Here is a 22,704-nt window from a genome sequence, read left to right on the forward strand (position 1 = left end):
TAATACTATACAGTATGCACAGAATACTTTGAGTGCTGTTTTTGCAGTTAGTATACAAGATAGTGTATTTTACATATTTGAACTAGCAGTATTTGAAGTATACTTCATTGGCAATGGGAAAAGAGACAATCAACATTTATTAGCGGGTCTGAAAAACCTGCGTCAATGCACTAGTTTCGGGGAACGGGTATAAGAAGCTAAATTGTTGTCAGATGAGGCTGATTATTAAAAGTACACTGATGTGTTTTTCCGGAGTTGTCTCGCCTTTTACAATTCTTTTTTTTATATTTTGGGTTGGTAACTCCTTTTTCCTCATTAAAAACATACTTAGAATTGTTTTCTAGTGTGAAACTGAGGCATATCTAGAAACTCCTAATATAAAATAGCCTGATTATTAGACTGAACTCTGAATTTTACTGGAAGTTACAGTCTTATGTTATAAACAAGAATATGGGTCATGTGATGTTAAATTTCAACATACAAAGTCAAATTTATAAGATATTAACCTCTCTCATAAGTTTAAAGTCAATATTTTTTATGTGTACCCTTTTATCTCATTGTCAGTTATACGCATTCATGGAAAAAAAGGGGAATCCAAACAGTAAAAATAATGAAAGCAAGTTTTTAGAAAAGATATCCTCCCTGCGGTGCCCAGGCTTCACTTTCACATCCAACCTTTGTCTGCAGTCAGTTTCCAAGAAAACAGCCAGGTTTAGCTCAGATTTTATTTTCTTGCCACAATGACATGAAACTACTTTACGAGGCATGCACACACATAATGTTCATATGGTTAAATTTACTACAATGCATTGTAAAAGCATTACCCGGCTGTAACGCTTGTCTCTGTCACAGTGTGAGTGATTCACAGTTCTCTCTTTCCCTCTGGAGACTGAAAGCCAACATACGAGTGGGAAGATGTTTGCAGTGACTAAACCTGTGTGTTGTTTTTTTTTAACATGAGCACAATACGAGACACGTTTCTCTTTATGTACAGACATTCTAATACTGCGTATGGCAATGGGACGGCTCACACGACACAGTTACATTCACAATCCACTCATAGTATGCATGAGTTTCAGTCAGGAACACTAACGATGAACATACAGTAGAGTAGCACGGAAAAGAAATGTTTCATACGTGTGACTTTGATATCAAAAGCAGAATTAATGCATGTTAATAGTCTTATTCGGTTGCGTGTTATTTAAATGTGTGTGAGTGTTTGTACATGAGATTTAGAAAAGACCTTTCTTGCCATTCAGAGGTTGATCTTGTGTATTGCCGTTAAATGAAGAAAATCAAACGGATATGGCGTTTTTTTCCCATAAACCCCTGCTGCAAGCATTGGTTTGATTCACATTTACATCATATCAACTTAGCATATTTAAACCCAACATTTCAAACACTTAACTCATTCCCCTTTCACTTGCAACGACTACAATATCCGGCATTTCATTGTGTTTTTGCCATCATCGAGGACTGCTTTCATTTCAACAGCAAGTAAATATTTACAATGCAGCCGTGGCCCCGCCCTCCCCACTGCCTTCAATATTAGCAAAATATGTATTTACATGAGAAATAAATAAACAGAGAAGGAAATGAAGCTATACAAGAAGTATAGTAGAAGTATCATATTGCATTACATGAATATAAAAAAATAAATTGTGATGCATTCACGCGATAAGTCCGTCCACACAATCTCACCGATGTGACACAGGAAAGCACAGACAGGACAAATAAATAACACGCACACACACACGCTCTCTTCAGCTGGTCAGATGGAAATTCTCATGTCAATAAAATGGCTGTTGCATGTTAAGCACAGACAAGGGAAGAGATGATGAAGAATTCATCAGCTCAAAGAAAAAGAAATGAATGAAGGAGGAGAAGTCCTCCTCGCCCCCCCCGTCAGCGGTCAGCTTGGATTGCCCCGAGAGATAACCAATCACAGCTGACTGACAGCTCGTCCTGTGGAGCGGTCCCTGGCCATTGTTTATATGTACATGGGTGTCTCCTGTCCTGTTAGAAGTCTGAACATGGCCGCCGGCATGGTCTTCATGTGAATCTGTCAGTGACACAGAGAGAAAAAACTTCATTAAAAGACCAAACACTCAAAGTGTTTTCTTAGAGATATTTAGGAGGAGTGTATTTGTGTGCACATGAGCATGAATGATTTTGAGATTCAAGATGCGTATTTTTGGATGATGACTTTTCTCATTAAAACTTTGAACACTTATAGCTGTTGCCAAAAATGTTCAGTATTCACTGTATTGCACTTCATAGTTCTTTCGCACTTCTGGGTATTTATTGAATCTCTAATGACAATTGCTTTGCATTCATGTGGTGTCTGAAAAAGGAGTAAAGTTTTAGTTAACAGCTTGGAAAATACGCATGAACGTAGCCCCAAGTTGATGATTGTGACTGATTCTGACTCAGACTATTCAAACACGCTGTTTAGAGCTGCACTCTGCTGATTGTCACACATGCTTTTGCTCTGTGCAGAGGCATGCAGAAGTCAATCAATATTGTATCTGCCACACCCAAACTTTTTGAACCAGGTGTTCAAACACTTAGGACCATTTCAATGCTCTGCAATAAAATACCATACGTCTTTGTAGTAAAGATCATGTTGTTTCCACATGGACTGAAAGTAAAAAAAAGTAAAACCTGAAAGCTAGAAACCACAAAATGTCTCTGTTCTTTGTCGAAGCAGCCCTGCTTTAATATGTTTCAGACATTGGTTGTCCTTGTTTCTACACAGCAGACGTAAATGATCCCACCATGCAACATAAAAAGTAGTGCAAAATCGATGGTCAGTCAACAAGATTTATCTGTCCTCATGTGGTGTGCAGGTGAATTTAGATGCAGACTTCAGTAAGATTTTCAATTTGCCATCTTGCACACTATATAGTCCTCTACACAGAGGTCCCTTTATAGTGAGTAGTAAAAATTGAATGATTTCAAACACCCTGCTACACACAGAATATAACTTCACAAATCCTTTCTACTTCAAAGTAGGATGAATCCATCTTTCCATGACGACAGAAACATGCAACCAAACCTGCAATGTTTATTTATAGCAGTCTGTTTTAAGCCTGTTTTTTCGCGAGCCACAGTTAGCATCCAACAGCAACCTAGCTAGTGCTAGCATTAGCTGATAATGTTCACAAAAAGGATACATCACAGATAATCACTACGTGTTTGCAAGTGTGTAGATGTGTGTTGTTGTCCTCTGTGTGGTTGCTCGTGTGCATCGGCTTCACCTCGCCAACAGAGTTTGAGAGAGCCTGGACGATCTTCTCATGTGCTGTGGCCACCACACTCTGCCCATTGATCTCTATGATCCTGTGACCCACTCTGACGCCACCTCGCTCTGCAATGCCTCCTCGCATCAGGCTGCAGATCTGAGAGGCAAAACACACATAGAAGGAAACATTATTTAATTAAATTAAACCCTATTTAAAAAGGTAAAGGGTCTGCTGTGATATAATGATGACATATCAGGCTGTAAGGCTACATTTAAAATAAATGAAAATGTTCAAGGCAACACAGCAATTTACAGTGATAGTGTTTCCTAAGTGCATCCGTTACAAAGCAAATACAATAATGAGCAGATTCATCTTAAATTAAGACAAAAAAATGCTGTACATCCAAACTAAACATAAAGGTAAACAATATATCGATGATCATGTCACTCATATCATGTAGCCTACCTCGACGCCTCTGGATAACAGAAAGAATACAGAGTGATACTCACAATGCCGTTCTGGACGCTGAAGCCGAGCTGATACTTTAAATCTGGTCTCTTGATGAGGACAGTGGTAACAGGAGGGCAGCTCACAATGTTCATCTTCACCTGAACCTGGTTCTTCAAGCCCTTTCACACAGAGAAAACATAAATTATGTAGTTGAAACTATGAAAGGTATTAATTCATGTCTCAGCATAACCTGCCTCTATCAGACACAATACATCTTCCGAGTCTCTGTACCTTAATGATTCCCTGACAGGTGGCGAGTGGCAGCCCCACGAGGCTGGTGTTGTTGATGGACATGATCTGGTCTCCGATGCTGAGCTTGCCAGAGCGAGCGGCTGGCCCGCCGTTCATCATGTTGGCTAAGATAACTGTGGGCAGGATGGAGCCCCAGCCGGACTCCACAATCACGACGCCCAGGATCTCCCCTTTACTCTTCTCCAGCTGCAGCTGTGGAGGACAGTGTAGTCCGTTTGCATCAGTGTGTTAAATTTGCTTTTACCCCTTTACATTTTCCTGTATGGTCTTTAGATTTATTGCCCCAGAGAGGATTTTTTTTTCACAGTCAGTACAAAACAGAAACATACAGACATAGACTACATATAAAATCTTCATGTATACATTCATGCCGTTTCCAGTATCCCTGGAAGCAGCTGGTCTTCATTTTAAAGCCCAGCATCACTGTTAGCCGTCCTGATTAACCTGAGTTAGCTACAAATCAATGGAGAATGCCCAGAGATGTTTTCAGGTTTAAGAAGGAGCTTCGCAGAGTATAAAGATAGGAGCTCATAACTGCGTAGTTGGTTACTTGGCATGCGTAACTCAGAGCGTAGTGCTGTATACAATAAACTCTTTTTACATCAGATCCTGCCAGTCTCCAAAGACTTAAACTATTTTTAAGAATCTTTTTAATTAAGTGTTGGCGAGGGGGCCAGGCTTTTTTCTGGCCCTTTGGTCCGGGCCTTTTTGACACAACAGTAGCAGCAGCAGCAGCAGCCCTGGAGCTCTGATGGTAGCTGGCTTGAAAATTTCATATACAATACAAACTGTTAAACTGATGCAGGCAATGAGCAGCACTGATGTAAATGCTGTATTTAAATATATGTTGCATTATTTTGAAGAAGTTCCTTGATAGCTTAAAAGCAGAAAAACCATCTGGATGTTTTCAATGGACTCTTGAATTTACACAAAATGCAAAACAAACAATAACAATGACTGCTGCTTTCAGAGCAGCTTATGGATATTTTCTTTTGGAACCAAGGGCATCCTGTTTAATTGTTTTATATACTGTAAATAAATGGGGAAAATATATGAAATGTAACATTTTTTTTTTTTACCATACTGCAGCTTCAAAGAGAGCATTATGAAGTCCGAAAAGTCCCTGCAGAAGCCCTGAACAGATGTTTGTATACAGTGTAGTGTAATAAAGCAAATGTATGCTCTATATATAACACTAATCATTGTACAGTATAATACCATATAAGACAATTACTTCCACATCATCTTAATAGACAGTTTTGAATCTGAACCCTGAGCTATCTGAGTTAACAATGCCACAGTGCCATTATTTATACTAACTGTACTTTACTATATTGAGTGTATGAGCATTTCATTTTACAGGCCTTTCTAGATCCAAGTATTTTGCACGTCTAAACTCTTCATGTGGAATACAATATCCTGCTCTGACTCTTTCGACCAGCAGATGGTAAAGTGAACACATAAAGCCTCGAGACGAGAGCTCGACTCTCGACACAGTTGGTTAGAAAGCTTTATTGCTTCAAGAAAGCCCAGTTTCCCCATCACAAAAAATTACCCATGTGCCTCGGAAATAGCAGCTGTGTGTTGGGGGGCCCGTGCAGCCTCTCTGCTCATACAGCAGAAACTGTTTCACGGCTTCTAGTTCTCCAAAACCCTCCAGTCATCGTTTCGGGGCAGAGTGTGAGCTAAAGAGGAAATGTTAGAGCTGAAAAAAAAAAAAGCTGGAGTTGACTCTCTGAGTAGTTTTCACTGCACCATCTGCTTAATCTGTCCAATTATTTATCAGCTACTGTATAATGCTATGTTTCTCTAATGGCCCTGCAGCATGAGTGAGATCTGTGCCAAGCATGTTAAGTGTCAGAGTGTTTATGTTTTTTCCTGCACTGACACAAACCACAAAACTTCTGAGGTATCAGGAAATCTACACCCGTACTGCACGCTTAGTATACACCAACCTCTTTGCAGTTTTCAGAGTTGGAGAAGTGAATGAGGTCGTCATTGTACATCTCCTGGGTGTTGATGATGTCACTGTACTCTTTTTGGCTCAGGTCCTCGGGGTTGATGCCATTGGCTCGCAGGAACTCCTGGTAAGCTACGCTGAACGCCTGGCCGATGGACTGAGCGATGAGCTGGGCCTGCAGACGGAAGATATCATGACACAAAAACAAGTGTTTTACTAAGTGTTGTTATCGCCACAGAAGCTCATCTTTCCTGAGATGTACATAAATAACTCTACAGCAGAAAAAAAACATTGGTTGGCACCAAACTATAGCGGCATTGAGCGTGCCAAGAATATGTTAAAGACATAATATGAATAGATTTTTGCTGTCATGAGCTATTTGTTCCCATTGAGAGAGGAGAGAAGCAAAGAAAAAATGCTGGTACTTTCCGGCTTGAGTTTCAACGAGGATGAATGAAGGTTAAAGACAACAACGGGAAGAAAAACAAATCTACACAAATCTTTTTTATAACAATGGAATAACACATAATCTCAGCCGTAGTGTCAGCCGTAAGTGAGGTATTGACTCCAGGAACGTGCTTCAGTATTACGCAGGGAGGAGAAAGATTGTGCTGAAGTTTTGCTATAAAAAAAAGTAAAAAAGTTTTCCTCGCTTATTCTGTTCAGGGTCGTGGGGGGGCTGGAGTGCAAACTCCACACAGAAAGGCCTCCTATGTCCGAACCAGGATTCGAACCAGGGACTTTCTGGCTATGAGGCGACAGAGCTAACCACTGCACCACCGTGCAGCCCCTCTACAATATGTGTTTTGGTAAAATAAGCAAAGATAGGATTAAAATCAGTCTGAGGTTTATCTTTAGTATGCTCTATCGCCACATTAACCAATCAAGTATCAATCACAGCAAGCTGACTCTACAGGACACTCCTCCTGCAGCAGCCTGAGTCTCGTAATAACACCTGGACGCCACGTGCCGCAAATGAGAACTTGCAAAAAGTAGTGAGCAAGAAAGTGTAAATTCAAAAATAAAGAACTAAAAGTAAGTTGTTGACATGTGTAGCTTCAGCCACCCAAAGAGAGCGGGGTTCTAAACATCGACACTTAAGAGGGTCATTGAATTAAAAAAAAAAAGTACAGTACAAAATCCATTTCTATTTAACAAACAGTGTTAAAAAAATGCAGCGTAAACAAACACTTTTTAAACATGACAACTGGCATGATGAAGGAGTACTGCAGCTCATCTGTTAGCTCTCAGGGTGTTGAGTACCTGCTTTGAAGCACCCTCAGTCTCGACACAAAAACATTTGCTACAGAGGAAAGTAAAAGTTGTGTAAAAGTAGTAAAACAAGAGCCTTTTAAAACTTTAAACCCAAAGACTTATCTCTGCTGCGAGAGACAAAGTAGATCAGCAGAGTTAAGAGGGTCATTTTGGAGGCTGTGTTTTCCCACTTCTCCCATTTAATTGAATTCTGTTCTTGCATATAAATCTCTTGCAGAATTTGCAGACTTTAATGTCCCAAACACTCAAAATCAATAGTTGTTGAATTAGTTTTGCAGAACAATAATAACAAAAAGTAAAAAAAAAACACAAGGCAAACAGCCAGTGGAGCCACTATAACAGAAACAGTTTATAAGTTGATGGATGAGCGGCTGAATGGTTCTATTATAACTCTGGCCGGCCTTTAAAACCTGGCAGCTAAATTAGATGAAGAGCGGACAGATTGGAGTCCAGCCTTTATACTGACTGGCACAGACACTTAGCTGCTGGCTCTTTTTCCCATCATTGTTCATGGTGCCAAGTCTTGCTGAATGTGCTTCAACAAGACAAGCAGCAGCTCTCTGTGTTAAAATAAATAAATAAAAATGCCCGGCTAATTTACATAATTTCATGTCCATGGAAAGTTGTAATCGGCTATTAAAGGTCGCACATTTTTAGAATTTCAATATTTGAGTAAGAGCATCAGAAACCACGTGGAACAAATGTGAAAAAACTATATTCAGAATAAACAAATAAAATGTTTTTTAGTGTCAAATGGAGGAAAAAAGCTAAAATAATATCCGCCAATCACACTTGAGCAACAACAAGAGTCTTTACTATCTTTAGATGCTGGAGGATTCATCCACCAGATGACTCCTCTTACATAATAACAGACTTTCCCGAGCAGCTGTCATCTGTGTCACCTCTCACCTGCTCCCAGCCGAGGGGATTCTCTCATTAACACTCTGACAGAGACAGCAGGTTTGTGAACTTAAAAAACAAAGCACTTACATCTTCCGACTCAAAGACGTGGCATATCATCTTGTACTGCTTCTTCGCCTCGGGCGCCCCTGGCGTAGTTTCGATACAGTCCTGGGATGCCGTGCGGGGCATCCTGCGCCTCGCCATCAGCACCACGATGTTCCCAATGTCAGCAATGTAGGATATAGTGCGGAGTGCGTTGTCCATCATCGTCTCCTGAGGGCATATTAATAAAAATCACACAAAAATCTTCCTTTTAACAATAACCCTGTTCTTCTTGGAATACTGAGCCGCTCAGTACAGTTACAATATGTGAATTTATAAGCTGAACAGCAAAGGGACAGACTGTAAAGATCATATTAATATAAAGCTGCTCCACAGAAAATGGACTGTAACAGTATGACAGCAGCCGTGTTTACTTTACTGGGAAATGAGGACATTCTTAATTCACAGCTGTGAGCCCTGTAATCAAATACAATCCAGCAGGAACTAAACTGTGAGACAAAAGAAGCGTATGATCACAGACACACTTTAATTATTTAGTGCCTGCGCACAAAAAGCTGGTGATGTCATCAATGTAGGTCTGTATTCGCTGCTCTCCAGCTAATGGAGGCGACTGAGTTCATTACTGTTTATATGGACCTCACAACAACAGCAATGCAATGTCAATTTTACATGGTTGTGAAAATATGGTTTATTACCAGCATGTAGGAGCGACTCAGTAAAGTAAACAACTAAAACCCCCTAATGTGAACAACAGCTTGAGCATGATATTTATGTGTATTTAAAAAATATACACGATGTGCTATAAATAAGTGATGGATAGTGAAGGCTAAAGAAAAAAAATAGACAAAACATGACATGTTTAAACCATAGACTGTATGAAAAGATGGACAACATGACAGCTCCCTAAAAGTGAAGCCAAAACATTTGGAGCGCCCCCTGCTGACTGGCTGCAGTGTAGGTCATAAAGCCCGCCTCCTCCATGTTAACAGATGGGACATGAGTCAAACTACAAAATCAAAATACACAGCAAATAAACATGGTTTCTGTCATTATAGCTAGTTCTTATCACGCTGATTTACATCCAAGTGTTAATTTTTCTGAGAAGTTTATTTTTAATTAGTTATTTGATGCTGTCAAAAGGATGATTGACAGCTCTGTTGACAAATACGGCTCCTGCAGCTGATCTGTTCCAGATTAGCAGAGTAGAGGAGGAACGGCGAGAGGAAACGTCACTAAAACAATCACTACAGTCACTGAAGTTTATATATCTGTGAGCGTCTGCTTCAGACCAACACAAGAAGCTGTTCTGCTGTTAAATAAGCCGGCGTGCGGGATCCTTGCAGTTTCTTCCAGTTAGTTAAGTGTGTGTTTTGGTTAGCGGAAGTGGCTATGGCAACTCCTATCGTCGATCTCTACTGCGCAGCTCTGACTCCAAAAGACGTCATCATCACAAGACACCAGCGCCAATCACGGGTGCTATTTTGGCTTCTTTTTTGCACAATGAGAGCAGACAGAGACGCATCTATATATACAGTCATGGATTTAAACTGACAAAGTCTAATAATTTTATAATAACAAGCCATATTTCATCACAATGAGCTTTGCATCTGTGTTTCTCTGATATCGGTAGCTTTGAGACATATTTTGCAACTGGTAATTACTGTTTCTGAAAACAGTCAGCCTCCTCTGATCAATATTGAATTTTAGTTCGTTCAAGTACGAGTGTGCAAGATACCTGTTTCCTTTTTTTGTCAAAGCTGCCCGCTCCTTTAAGGGCAGATTGGTAAAAGGAAAAAATGGGCCTACTTTGGATTGAGTTCAACCCTAGTGTAAAATCTGATTACAGCCCAATAACGCGCCGATAAATCAGATCTTGAGTACACGATCATCCGTAAAATAATAAACAGGGGCACAAAAAACAACTCAGGAAGGGTGAGGATATCAGAGTGTTTGTGTTGATGAAACAAAGTGATTTGAACTGTGTAATCCTGTTTGTTCACTCAGCCAAATAATTGTCCTGTGTCATAATGAAGATTATCTGAGGCATTGTTTCTATGGCAGCTATGGAGCTGCAATTTAGAGGTCTTACATGGGAGGAGAGTCTGTGGGTGTTACTTTCATTTCTTCATGTTTTATCATAAAACACTACATTTCTCTTCAGTTCAGTTTACTTCACTCCATTAACTGAGTCCAGTGGTTTTATTCCTTTAGCCTAATTAGTGTTGTTGTTCCAGCCCACCTTTGGAGGCGTTCTTATAATGAATCAATGCCAGAAACTCCATGCAAGCTGCAGCGAGCATTTTAATTGCAAAGTGAAGCTTTTAAATCAGAATCTCTTTCTCAAAGAGAGCCAAGATCAGTGGCAACCAGATGGAAAAGAGAGGAAGATCGACACTGCATTGCAGCACGTCAGTTTCTGCCAGGCGGCTGCCCACACACACACACACACACACACACACACACACACACACACACACACACACACACACACACACACACACACACACACACACACACACACACACACACACACACACACACACACACACGTTCTGACAGTCAGACAGCAGCTTGGACTGATATACTGCATGTGAATCATCTATCACATATACATTTAACTGCGAGCGCAAAGCTCTATTTATGATCCCCGAGAACTTCAAAGCTCTCAGAAGAACTTCTGCTTCTATCAAAGAGCCCCCTCCCTCCTGTGAACACTGCTGTTTCACACAGCTGCTCTGTGTAAAGCTAAAAGGCAAGAAAAACTTTGACAAAGCTCCTGCAAGAGTGGAGAGAACTTCTCTGACAGATGAATGTCTCACTTATAAAGACATTCAGAAGGGCAAATGTTAAACTGAATTTGATGCAGGAATGAGTCTGAAAACCCAGAAATAAGTTTGAGGTAAGTTTTAAGATTTTAATGTTTTGTTAAAAACATTAAATACAACAGTAAATACCGCAGTTTTAAGTTTTAAAGCTTTTACGTGTATTAAAAAGAATACAGAGGTTGCTGGAGGCATTAAACGTCATCACGCAGTAAGAACGGACAAGTTGGACGCTCAGTGGTGACATCAAAGTCTTGCATACTTGGTGTAGCTGGCCTACAGTCTAAGGTTGGTTGTTACTTCTTGCGGCTTTATTTAGGCCTAAAAAACATAAAAAAACATAAAAGTGGATAACTCAAGAAATTTTGCTTTACAAAATGTGTAAGCATCATTTTTGCAATTGTCTCTAGCTTGTTGTTGAGGCAAACATGGCGATGCCAACCTCCAAGTCGGCCGACAAAGATCTGCTGTCCCTGCAGCTTATTATTGTAATCTTTACAGCCTAACAAATGAGTCATTCACTACAGATGCGATAATTATTTCGATATTCGTACTGCCGTTCAAAGTATAAAGAAACTATATTGTTCTGAAAACAAGGTGGGCAGTTTGTGCTGCAGTTAAACAGCTTGCACTGCAACAAGGACAGATGTTCGTGCAACATTTTTAGGCTTTGCAGAGTTTATTCTGACGGTGACATCATGAGATCAAATAATTAACAAATCAGCAGTGAGGTTTCATAAGAAGCGGAGTGTGTCAACAGTAAAGCTGCAGTTATATCGGCCAGGACACAGAAACGCTCCCCTGATTCGTAGCCCTGTGTGTCTGACTGGGTAAACACCTTTATTCTCACAGATGAGAAAAGACACTTTGGAGAGAACTGAGATGTGTGTGCTCGCTGGTACTCACCTGGGAGTCTGCGTTGAGGACTTTGATCCTCTGGGTGGAGATGAACAGATCGACCTCAGTGAGTGTTGTAGCATCTCCGTCTGCACTCTGCAACAAGATAGACAAACAGGAGTTGGTCGGATTGTCTCCTTCGACTTTGATCGTTCAAGCTCTTTGTATGCATATTAACAGTTTCTCACAACTGCCTGAATGGTGTCTGTGATAAATGTAGCAAAGTATTAGTTTGAGAGTTTCCAAAATGCATGCATGAAAGGCTTAGGGTCCAACTAGGGAAATGCTTGTTATATGGACAGGTTGCTGAGTCTCAAGGTGAGGTGGAAAAGGCAGAAAAAGAAAGCGGTTTGGCAGTGGTGTTGCTTTACATCGACTGCCCTGGCACGAGGATGGCGAGCTGGCACAGGAACACGAAACAGCTTAACTCTAAACCCTGACCAGCTGGCTGTTTTACCAGCGAGAGCAGCGCAGCTTCAGCACAGGACGAGTCTGCACACATCTCCCTCTAATCACGACGTAGCGCAGGCTAATAAAATCGTATTTGCTTTTGCCTAATTAAAATTGCCGTATGCATGTTGAAACAAGGCAGTGGTGCTAAAAATATTAATCAAACACATACAGCTGTAATTAGTGCAGCATTTAGAAACTGTGGCTTGCAACAGTCATTAGTCCTTTTTATTCCTACCAAGTGTCTGAAGATGCCCAGACACACATTTGTGATTAGATTTTATAATTCACTTTTTGGGAGCAAATTCTTTACAGTGTCTGTTATGATTTTAGAAGTTTCCAGAAAGCCTTTGCCTTCCCCAAACAACAGGTGTGTAGTTTTAAATCAGCTTAGTAATGAGGCGCAGCGTGCTAATTTGTGAACATCAGTGAGCATTTATAAATGCAGCCATATTCCCCGTACACAATACGCTCTGTATAGTGGATTTTATGTTCTACAGAAGCTGTTGTTCTCTGTGATGTATTTTGTATGACGGATGCTTAAACCTGATGTCTACCACTGAAATAATTGATTTAGGCTAAACTGTAAAAAAACCCCAATAAAATGAAAACATAAATGAGAAAAATGTGACCACAAATGTAGAGCACACCCCAAAAAGGATTTTTTAAGGAGTGATGATTTTTAATTACATTGTTCTTTGAAGCTCTCCTAACTATTTTACAGCATGCAGCCTAAAGTACATGCAGTCATATGTAAGGTGTTTGAAGGATGATCCCTCTATTCACTGTATCTCAGGATCACTGAACTAGTAATAAGAGGAAGAATGATCTTCTGCTTTCACTAATGCCAACTGTGTGATTCAGTATGGGCCTTATTCTGTTGTAAACAGTCTCCCAACTACGCTCCGTAATATAATTACACAAGGTTAAATACAATGTAAGAAAAAATATGAAAAAGTACTATGTGAACTCAGTATTTGCAAACACAAATTACAGTTGTAGCTGATTAAACGTATGGCTTTGGCCCTGAGGTTAAATTCTGTTTGCTGTGCTTTCTCGTAACCAAACCCACCATGTCGGGAAACTGTACAAACAGTTTTTGGGGCTTTTTAGGGGGATTTTTACTCATTCAAAACCATCCATCACTCAACTAATGAATCCTCCTTAAGCTTGTGATTCTTCAGTTTAAGATAAGAAACTTAATTTGACTTTAAACGGTTATTAATAGCAGCAGGGATACTTAAATCACTTGAACATTATCCTGCAGTCAATTAGAGAGTAAAAAAGCAGGAATCAATTATTCAGCAGACACAACTAATTTACTCAAGCCTGGGTAAGTGGTTCGTGAAGAACAATAGTATGATTGTTCTCACTATGTGCCATAACGCTAACACATACTACATTTATGTTCACACTGTTAATGTACTTGTTAACACTGTAATTGTTTCCCTTAGATCATGAATGTAGTAAGACAAACATTTGGCATGCACTGAATCACAATCTTCCAACTACACTGGCGCTGTTTAAAAAAGACCCAATAAATAACACAGCCTTAAGCTTCTTCCCTTAAGCTTGAATTCATGTCAGCGTACTCTTGTGCCGTAAAAACATCATAATCTTCAATTACGATAGAAAGCCCTTTTACACAATCCTGTTATAATGTGACTGGTTAGGATCTGTCATTGACGGTGATGAGGCTCTCCCTACCAAGATGCAGAGCTGTCCACATTAAACAAAACCTGTTGGTCCTAATTTTGGAAAACCCTAATAAAGATTTGGACTAAATTAATGAACACGACAAAGGTGACAAAGACACAGATGGACACAAATGAAATAAAACAAAAGGTGAGAGTGGAGGGAAAGTGGCCAAAAGGTCTTCCTTTTGCTCTGTTTATTACACACCGCCTTTTTCTTGATTTTGGCAGCCTTCTGTACCCTCTGGCAGGCAGGAGAGGCGGGCAGGCGTTGGGACGGGACAAGGTCAGCGGGTACGGGAGCACAAAAACAGGAGGAAGAGGAGGAGGAAATAAAGAAGGTAAGTAAAGGAAGGTAAGACAATAAAGCCCCAAAGCAAACGGCAGGTGCGCTATCGCTGATCTCAGAAACAGAGAGAGAGAGACAGGGGAGAGAGAGAGAGAGAGGGAGTGTGTGTGTTTGGGAAGATAGCGGTGGCACAGCCGTGTTGGGTATCAGATACAAATCAAAACAGCAATTACAGAGGCTAATAATTGCTTTTTTTCTTTTTTAAACACAGCAAATAAAAAGCGTGCAGACATGAGCTGACACTTTCCCTGCACTCTCGACATCTTTATAATGAATGAAGAGGGTCTGGAGGGGTTTATTAAATGTTTTCTGTCAGGATATTTTAACAATTCAAGTGCCAATTTTGTGGGCAGAACATTAGGCGAAGGAAGAACACAGGTGGTAATAGTTGCCCAGTCTGTATTACCCCTGCTCGACGACTGCCCATGTTAGAGTCACAGTTAAAATGCAATTATAAGGAAAGACTTTCTGGAAAACACTAAATCACAGAGGCAAAGGGAGGGGATGAAGCCTTGAAGGATTTAAACTGTGCGCTTTCACTGGGCTGCATAAAAAAGTGAAGTCCCCATGTTCGGAATTAACCAGCTTAGATCAACATGGAGGCAGTTTTACACATCTAACAGCTTGATTGGTTCATCAGTTATTCTGGTCTTAGCGTGGGCCCTGCAGGAGTTCACCCATAAATCTTTAGCAACACTTTGTAATCTTAAAATCTACTCTTCTGTACTGTATAAAGTTCAAGCTGAGCCACTGCCCCTCTCTCCATCTGCCATCGACCAGAGGAAATAATCTTGACCTTCATTACATTACAGAGTGCGAGACTGGATGTCTGCCCGAGCCGCTGTGCCGAGCTGTTAACTGCTAAGACAGAATTAGGGAGAGAAGAAAAAAAGGAGCGGAGAAAACAGCCCAAAGGGAAGAGTCTTTTTTTTTGGTGGGGGGGTAAAGTTTGCTCCTCCGTGATCAGCTCTCACGCAAGACAGACATCTGAGGCTTTCAGCAATATCTACGGCTCTGCTGAGGAGGAGCTGAGCAGGAGAGAGCGAGAGTGGGGGGGGTGAAGCTCTATAAATATTACATCAAACAGGGAGAACATCATGCCAAAAAGATCTGCATAAATAACCTATACAGCCTCACTACACTTTACCTGCCACACTACTTTTTGTCAGTTCTGTACTACAACGTCCAGATGCTTGTATTCACGACATGTGGGCTCGTTCGGGTTAAAAACAACAAGTGTGTCTTCAGATTAATGCATGTATGGTCGAGCTCCTAAGCAGCCGACTGTGTCCGTTTCAGTGTCAAAGATTAAATGTCGTTTGCTGCACGTCTACTCATTTCTCCACGAGGGACGAATCAAGGAGATAATGGACGACTTCATGTTCAATGGACCCGTTCCAAGCAGGGGGAGGCACTAAAAGATGATAGCTAACTGTTGCCATGGTTTCATCCTGACAAGACTTTTCGCAGGGAAGGAAATTGTGCATGACAGAGTGTGAGTGAGTGAGAGGAGAACCAAACACAGACTTGATAGATGTGAAATGATGCCAGTAGACATCCTCATTGAAGTGAAGAGGCTTTTAGACTGAAACCAGCCGATGGGCCAAAAGGCTTTCAGACTCTGCTCAGTCACTTTCCCTGTCACACTTTTCCCTGTTTGAGAGAGTAGTTTGTTGTTTGATTGGGTTATGATCCTTCAGAATGGGCTTAATAAGTGTTTAGGATTCAATCTTTTACTACAAATTTAAAGTCAAAAGTTTGGTTGCATTTCCTGTGATAACAAAGAACTAACTTTGGTCCCAAGCCTGGCACAGTTAGTGACGTGCTTTCCATCACCCAGCAGTGTTTGTTCCACCAGAGCGGGTAAGTGCAGCTAATGCAACAGACTCGCTCTTCACTCACTTGTGTGTGATAAGCGGTTTATTGTTTTTGTCCCGCTACAATTGCAAGTCTCCAAATACATCCAAACAGTGTTACTGTGACTGAACAAATAAACAAAAGATCGATGATGTGGCTGACAGCTGACTGAAGACACAAAGACAACACTGTTTGGATCTCTGGCAGGTGAGGCTGAATCAGGTCCATACACAGACAGGAAGAAGTAGGGATTTTGATTCTTTAAGTCACCAATGGCAGATTATGAAAATGCAGTAAAAGACTTGAGGTTGTAGTCTTTACCATCAAATTCACAGTAACAGTGTTTACATTGCGCCAAACAATAATTACAAAAATGTTTTTATTAAAGATTCTTTTTTTTGGGCTTTTGCCTTATTTTGTATAGGACAGCTGAAGAGAGACAGGAAATGTGGGGAGAGTAGGGGTGACATGCACCAAATGATCGGCAGACCGGGAGTCAAACCTGCGATCAGTGCGCCAAGGACTGTAGCCTCTGTATACGTGGGCGCCTGCTCTGCCAACTGAGCTAAACCAGCGCCCTGATTACAAAATTGAGTCTGAGAAATTGTCGAATACAAAATACTTGGTATAAAACTCAAAGTCCGATTTGTTGTTTTGATGACCTATTCTTAAATCAGTTATTTCATGATATAAATCAACAATTAAACAACTTTTCCAGTTATAGACTTCATTGCATTCGGGAAAATGTACTTGACAACATATAACATTTAAAAAGTCTGACTCATTTGTTCTTATTTAATGTTGTAGCAAAGTTTGTATTCCTCAGATTAAGATATCAAAACAAGTAATGTCTTGGTCTCATGGCCAAAGTCTGGTATCGTGTTGGCCTAAAGTCTGCGCTCAAAGTCTAGTAACATCATTATCATTTTGCAACTATTTTACATAACATAAGTAATTGCAGGTATAAGAGGCCATTTCTAGCCCTCTTCAGCTACAACTTCATTTAAAATACAAATCTTCTGGGCCGCACAAGGACCACTAATCCTCAATTATAATAAAAAGTGGGAGAGATAATACTACACTGCAGCATGTAAATTAAACAACAGGGTTAGGTAGGGCTTTGAGGTATTAGGACAGGCTCTTCTATTTATGTGTGTCCCATAACAAATGGACCAAACTATATTTTCATTTAACTACTTTTAACAAACACAAGAAAGCTGCAAAATGTGTCTAACAGATATCATGCACCTGCAACCTGATCATAAACCGGACCTGATATATCAAAGAACAGACACATACAGAATAGTCCGTTTCTACATCTCTCTGTCTCTCCTTTCTTTTCAGCTTGCAGCTTTCTAAAAGTAGACTACTGCACGGGAGGTCATTTAATATTTAGAAATACAGCCAAGCTTGTGTTCACATGGGAGGGAGATAAAAGAGACTGGTGTCTGGGTAGCAACTCTGAGCTAAAACATCAGCACTGCATTATGTCATCATATCACGAAACAATCGGCTTTGATCACACAAGTCTGAGTCCAAGATGGAGAGTAAAGCTGAAAGTGTAGCTTTTCCTGAAAGAGGGAAATTATGAGTAAAGCTGGACACAAGCACTTTTGGACTAACAGGGACGTACAGATCAATCATGCTAGCCTAAATTAATATGGTGCACTGGAACCATCCACAGTATTTCTCTGAGAGCGCTCTGGACTATCATCATAACAGCAACATTAGTGAACAGCAGGGAGTGAGTGTCAACAAGAGAAATATAAGGTTCACATGCCAGAAGTCCCATTATCCAGGCAGCTGTGTTGAACACAGGACCTGAGGTCCAATCTGGCCAAGTTCTCCATCTGCCGTAAAAGACCACTTACTCTCAAAGAAGATTCAGATACTGTCCGACAAATAGTATCAAACACGCAGTAAAAGCTGTGAAAAGCTGCTGGACATACCGCCTGCAGGTCTTCTGTATATTTTAAAAGAGTATGTGTAACCAATGCAGCCTAAACAACAACAAGGCAGCCATAACATTATGCTGTCACCTCTGGGGAGGAGAGAGAGAACTGCCATCATATAAAAGGCTCTTTCAGAGTTGGACAGCAAATCAGCTGCACTGAAAGGATGCTGTCAACCTGGGGGTCGAACAAACACGCCTCGACAACAGCTTTAGGAGTTTGGAATAAGTTTCAGGGCAACAGTAATTTAAATTTACCTTTTGGCTCACAAAACTTGGTTAGAGTTTTATGTTGTGAAAGTACAAACACAAACCTCAAGGCTGTTGCAATGTGCATAAATCGTTTGTCCGCACAGGAAGAGATAATTAGAAAAACATATTACTGTAATATTAACATTAAAAAAAGAGAGATATTTTCACATGAATGTTTACTGATGTTTAAAACCAAGAAAATGGATTTAGAGCAGAAATAAGCCTGTGGGCGTAATGTTTGTTTTGTAATTAAACAGTTTATGTAAATTGTAACAATTATGGAGAGATAGATTCATTTAACAGGCATCAAAGTTGTGCAAAGTTAATTCTGTTGTCTGAAACAAAAACATTGTTTTATACCCATATCTGAATGCTTTTCTTCACATTCACTCAGGATAAGATAAAGTGAATAATGGTACCAAATAGTTGGAGGAATTACCCTGTGCAATCAGAGGAAAAACACTCTAACTAAAAATCCATTTTGCATGTCCACCTCGCTGAAGAGCCTTAAAGATCAGTCAAATTAGACCATGGCCACATTTAAAAAACACGGAGCTGTTACAGACACAATTTTCAATCACAAGGAAACAACAGCACCGAGCCATCCTGTGCTTTGATGTTTGAGGCAGCTCTGATGAACAAAGAGAAAGGGAAGTGAAAAACGCTGTCTGTCTGTCTACAAAGCTGACGATCTGCTGAGTGTTTTATGTTGATTTTCTTTTATTTTTCCCTGAAACTTAGTTTTGTTTGTCTTGTTCATTCTCTTTGGTCTCTCTTCCCCGCTTCCTCTCTCAATAATTTAACAGCTCTCATAAACAAGGCTTTTACTCTTCTCTCTTTATACTAGTGAGAAAGCCCTTTTTATTTCAAAGGCTACAAAAAAAACAAGAACTGTCCTCCCCACTTCCTAGTATTGACACTAGTGGTCCCAAGTAACTTCCTTATGTTTTGAATGATGCCGTAAACAAGTTGGAACAGCTTCAGTGTCCTTACTTGATCAATCATCTAAATTAGCCATCAGATAGTAATACCCCCTGAGAAACTCTTTAACACTTGGAACTACACATTAAATTGAACCAGAACTACATTTAATCCCTGGTTCCTTTGGTGAAAATGCAGGTTTAAGTTCCTTAAAGGGATAGTTCGGCTTTTCGGACACCAAGTTGCATGAAATACTTGCTAGTAGTGTAGTGGATGCAAAGCTATTAGCTTAGTCATCGAGTCCTGTGGTCGGAGTTCTGACCGCTTCCCAAAGTAGAATAAGTAGTACCTGCGCGATGCCAGGGCCATGAAACCAAAAAGTTTTACCCAACAAAAAAAACATGCAGACAATGGTGATCCATTTTCAACACAAAATTATCATCCTAGGATTTCATATACTGCGCCGTTTTTTGGCACTATTTTCTCACATGAACAATCCAGTATCACTACGCCTGCGGCAGGCTGGTTTCTTAGGTGATGCGATCCATCAGCTGTTTCACGTTGATTCTGACTGATTCGCGTCATCATTGAAGTAAACATGATGGACTATGGAAGTGATGAGGAAGATTTTGCTTTTACAACGGATCCAACGAGATATCTGTATGAACCTGAATATACTGATGCTGACCTTCGTCAGGTGGACAAAGAACGGGCAAAGAGAGAAAAGAGAGAGAGAGAAGCTGTGCGAGCAGAAGATGGGCCCGCAGCTGCTGGAAGGAGAGATAAACTGCACCAAAACTGGTGGTGCACTTGTGGGAAGTGCCAGCCAATGCCAGAGTTGGAGAGCTACTGCTGTCAGGAATGGGAGTCTGGGTTCTGAGCTGAGCTGGTTCTCTAAGGGCACGATCCGTGTCAGGAAAAGGATGAAGTATGTGTGGTGGAATATTTTAATTACTACAGCCAGGACAACAAACGCCGTCTGCCAAGTTACCAATTCCAGCGTGTTCTTTTAAGCCATGGTTACGGCACTGGTCAAAAAACCTGCTAACACCCGGCTTTTTTTGCCCGATGGGAAAGGTTACAATCGGCATTCAGACCCGGGTCAAAGGACTCTGCAGTAAACCCGGGTAATTATCGCCTCGGCTCTGATCAGCATTGATGGGAACACAAAACCCGTGTTGACACACTAATCTCCGCCCCCTTTCCGGTGCGATGTTATGCTCCGTCGGTAACTTCTGCGACTCCCTGTCATCTGAGCTACAAATTCCGCCCGTCTCCGTCCGAGCAGCGCTCGAACATCGTTCCAAATTTGTCGGTGCTGAGTTTGATAAACAGACTGAATGAGTAATAGATACAATAAAGACCTAACCACTGTAACATCTTCACTGTTTACTAACCCTGTCTCTGGCGCGGTTGTGATGTCAGATGGTGACGCAGAGAAAAGAGACCGAAATGAGTATACTTCACTGGCAATGGGAAAAGAGACAATTGGCATCTATGCACGAGTCTTCCTGGGTCTGAAAAACAGCTGGAACTGTGCTTATTTCAGCGGGAAAGAGGTATTAGAAACAGCTGATGGATTGTGTCACCTGAGAATAGTAGTGATACTGGAGAGAAAACAAAGCTAAAAAAAGGCGCAGTATATGAAATCCTAGGCTGATGATTTGTGTTAGACATGGATCACCATCGCCTGCGTGTTGTTTTTGTAGGGAAAAACATTTTTGGTTTCATGACTCTGGCATCTCACCGGAACTACTTATTCTACGTTCATAACCGGCCAGAGCTTTGCATCCACTACACTACTAGCAAGTATTTCATACAACTTGGTGCCCGAAAATCCGAACTATCACTTAAAATGGTTGTTTGGTTTTGTGGAAGTTCCTGTGGTGAAAACTTTTAGTTCCTTATATTAATTCCTGGAACTTTTTTGTTAAATAAGGCGACAAATCTGAGCGACTCGTTCAGAGAGAAAAAACAGAACAACAAAAAAGTAGCATGGATATGGATATCTTCAGGCCAAAACCCAATGTGTGTGTTTTTATCATGTGTGAGTCACAGTGCTGTGGGGTGTAAGTGGGTGTGTTTTTGAGTACCTTGACCCTGCTGACAGCCTCCTGGGCTTGCATCATGCGTATATTCTTGGAGGGGTTCCTCTCAGACAGCAGCTGGGTGGAGCCCAGGTAGTTAGCAGCAAAGATAATTCCATCAATCAGGTCTTCTGGCTCGCAGGGTCCTGGTACTGGGCCAGAGAGAAGCAGAGAGTGAGGTGATTAACACGCAGACACAGAGAAAGGCAGAGTGCAGTTAGACTGAAAGAGTCGGCTGTGCAGTGGCGAGAGTATTGTATTGGGGAGAAACGCAGCCAAACACTATTGCCTTGGAGATGGAAAGATGGAGATAACATGGCTGGGTGGGATGGAGCAGTGAGATGGCCACTGGCTGTGAGCTGATGGAGGTGCAGAGCTGGTGGGAGGCTGGTCTGAGATTAATCTGTGTCTGTGATATGGAGATGTGCACTCTCAGTCACCCACTCAGGGACACAATGTGCTGTCATGATCTGAAGGAGCATACAGACAGCTAAGCCCCTCACACATTATTAGGCCAAGCATCTGCCCAGAGGCAGGGAAGAGTTATATCAGGCCAGTGAAATGACAGACCGAAGGTAGAGGCATATCTGGATTGGTTTCATTCACTCGATGTTGACTCTTAATACGTGTGCGGGAAGATTAACTTACCGTCCACAAAGCTGGGGAATGATGCAACCTTCTTTGTTGGCTGGAAGACAAAAACAGGATATGACAGATAAATGGTCGTGAGTAGGTTCACAGTGAGTTAAGCGAGTCTCTCAAGCCTCAAATAAACCAATCAACACCTTTGGCTTTTGTTCTGTTTGTGAACGCTGTCACAATCTGCTAAGATCTGCTGCTTTCTACTGCTGCATTCAAAGAGCATGTGTCAGGAAACAAGGACAAAAAAACCTACGTATTTCATTTTCACTTCATTCTACTTACAAGCCGGCTGACTTACCGCAAGTGAAGCATTGAAAGAAAACAAGGATGAGTCAAGGTAAACAGACCTTCCTTTTAAATCATTTGTCTTTTAAATAAGCTGAAGAAAGGACTGACGACATGTTATTGCCTTTTACCTCAGAACACTGCAAAACAGTGATTGAGATTACTATCTGACCTTCCACAAACATGCAAGTCGACTCTTCTGTTGTGCAAGACATAATGCCCAAGTGCTATTTTGGCTGGTTTAACTGCTATTACAACAAATCCGGTGCAACCAGTATGAGTGAGTTGA

General features: G+C 41.0%; 1 protein-coding gene across 6 annotated transcripts in view; it reads right to left on the bottom strand.

The window, feature by feature from the left end:
* Positions 1 to 707: 707 nt before the first annotated feature.
* Positions 708 to 22,704, bottom strand: part of apba2b (amyloid beta (A4) precursor protein-binding, family A, member 2b) — a 67,216-nt gene continuing 45,219 nt past the window's right edge. For 4 of the 6 annotated variants that reach the window (XM_069666472.1, XM_069666548.1, XM_069666624.1 and 1 more), the window contains 10 exons: positions 22,137 to 22,176; positions 21,495 to 21,640; positions 14,280 to 14,315; positions 11,937 to 12,023; positions 8,233 to 8,418; positions 5,963 to 6,142; positions 3,987 to 4,199; positions 3,755 to 3,874; positions 3,261 to 3,401; positions 708 to 2,062 (listed from right to left, as the gene is read on the bottom strand). In XM_069666472.1, the coding sequence (XP_069522573.1) occupies positions 1,991 to 2,062; positions 3,261 to 3,401; positions 3,755 to 3,874; positions 3,987 to 4,199; positions 5,963 to 6,142; positions 8,233 to 8,418; positions 11,937 to 12,023; positions 14,280 to 14,315; positions 21,495 to 21,640; positions 22,137 to 22,176 (1,221 nt within the window). In that variant the 3' untranslated portion in view covers positions 708 to 1,990. The remainder of the gene's footprint in view (positions 2,063 to 3,260; positions 3,402 to 3,754; positions 3,875 to 3,986; positions 4,200 to 5,962; positions 6,143 to 8,232; positions 8,419 to 11,936; positions 12,024 to 14,279; positions 14,316 to 21,494; positions 21,641 to 22,136; positions 22,177 to 22,704) is intronic. The other 2 variants (XM_069666779.1, XM_069666835.1) reach the window with 2 other exon arrangements.

The sequence above is a fragment of the Semicossyphus pulcher genome, unplaced genomic scaffold (assembly GCF_022749685.1).
Source record: "Semicossyphus pulcher isolate SPU_LCO1_2020_fin unplaced genomic scaffold, fSemPul1.0.p SCAF_1, whole genome shotgun sequence".
NCBI lineage: Eukaryota > Metazoa > Chordata > Actinopteri > Labriformes > Labridae > Semicossyphus > Semicossyphus pulcher.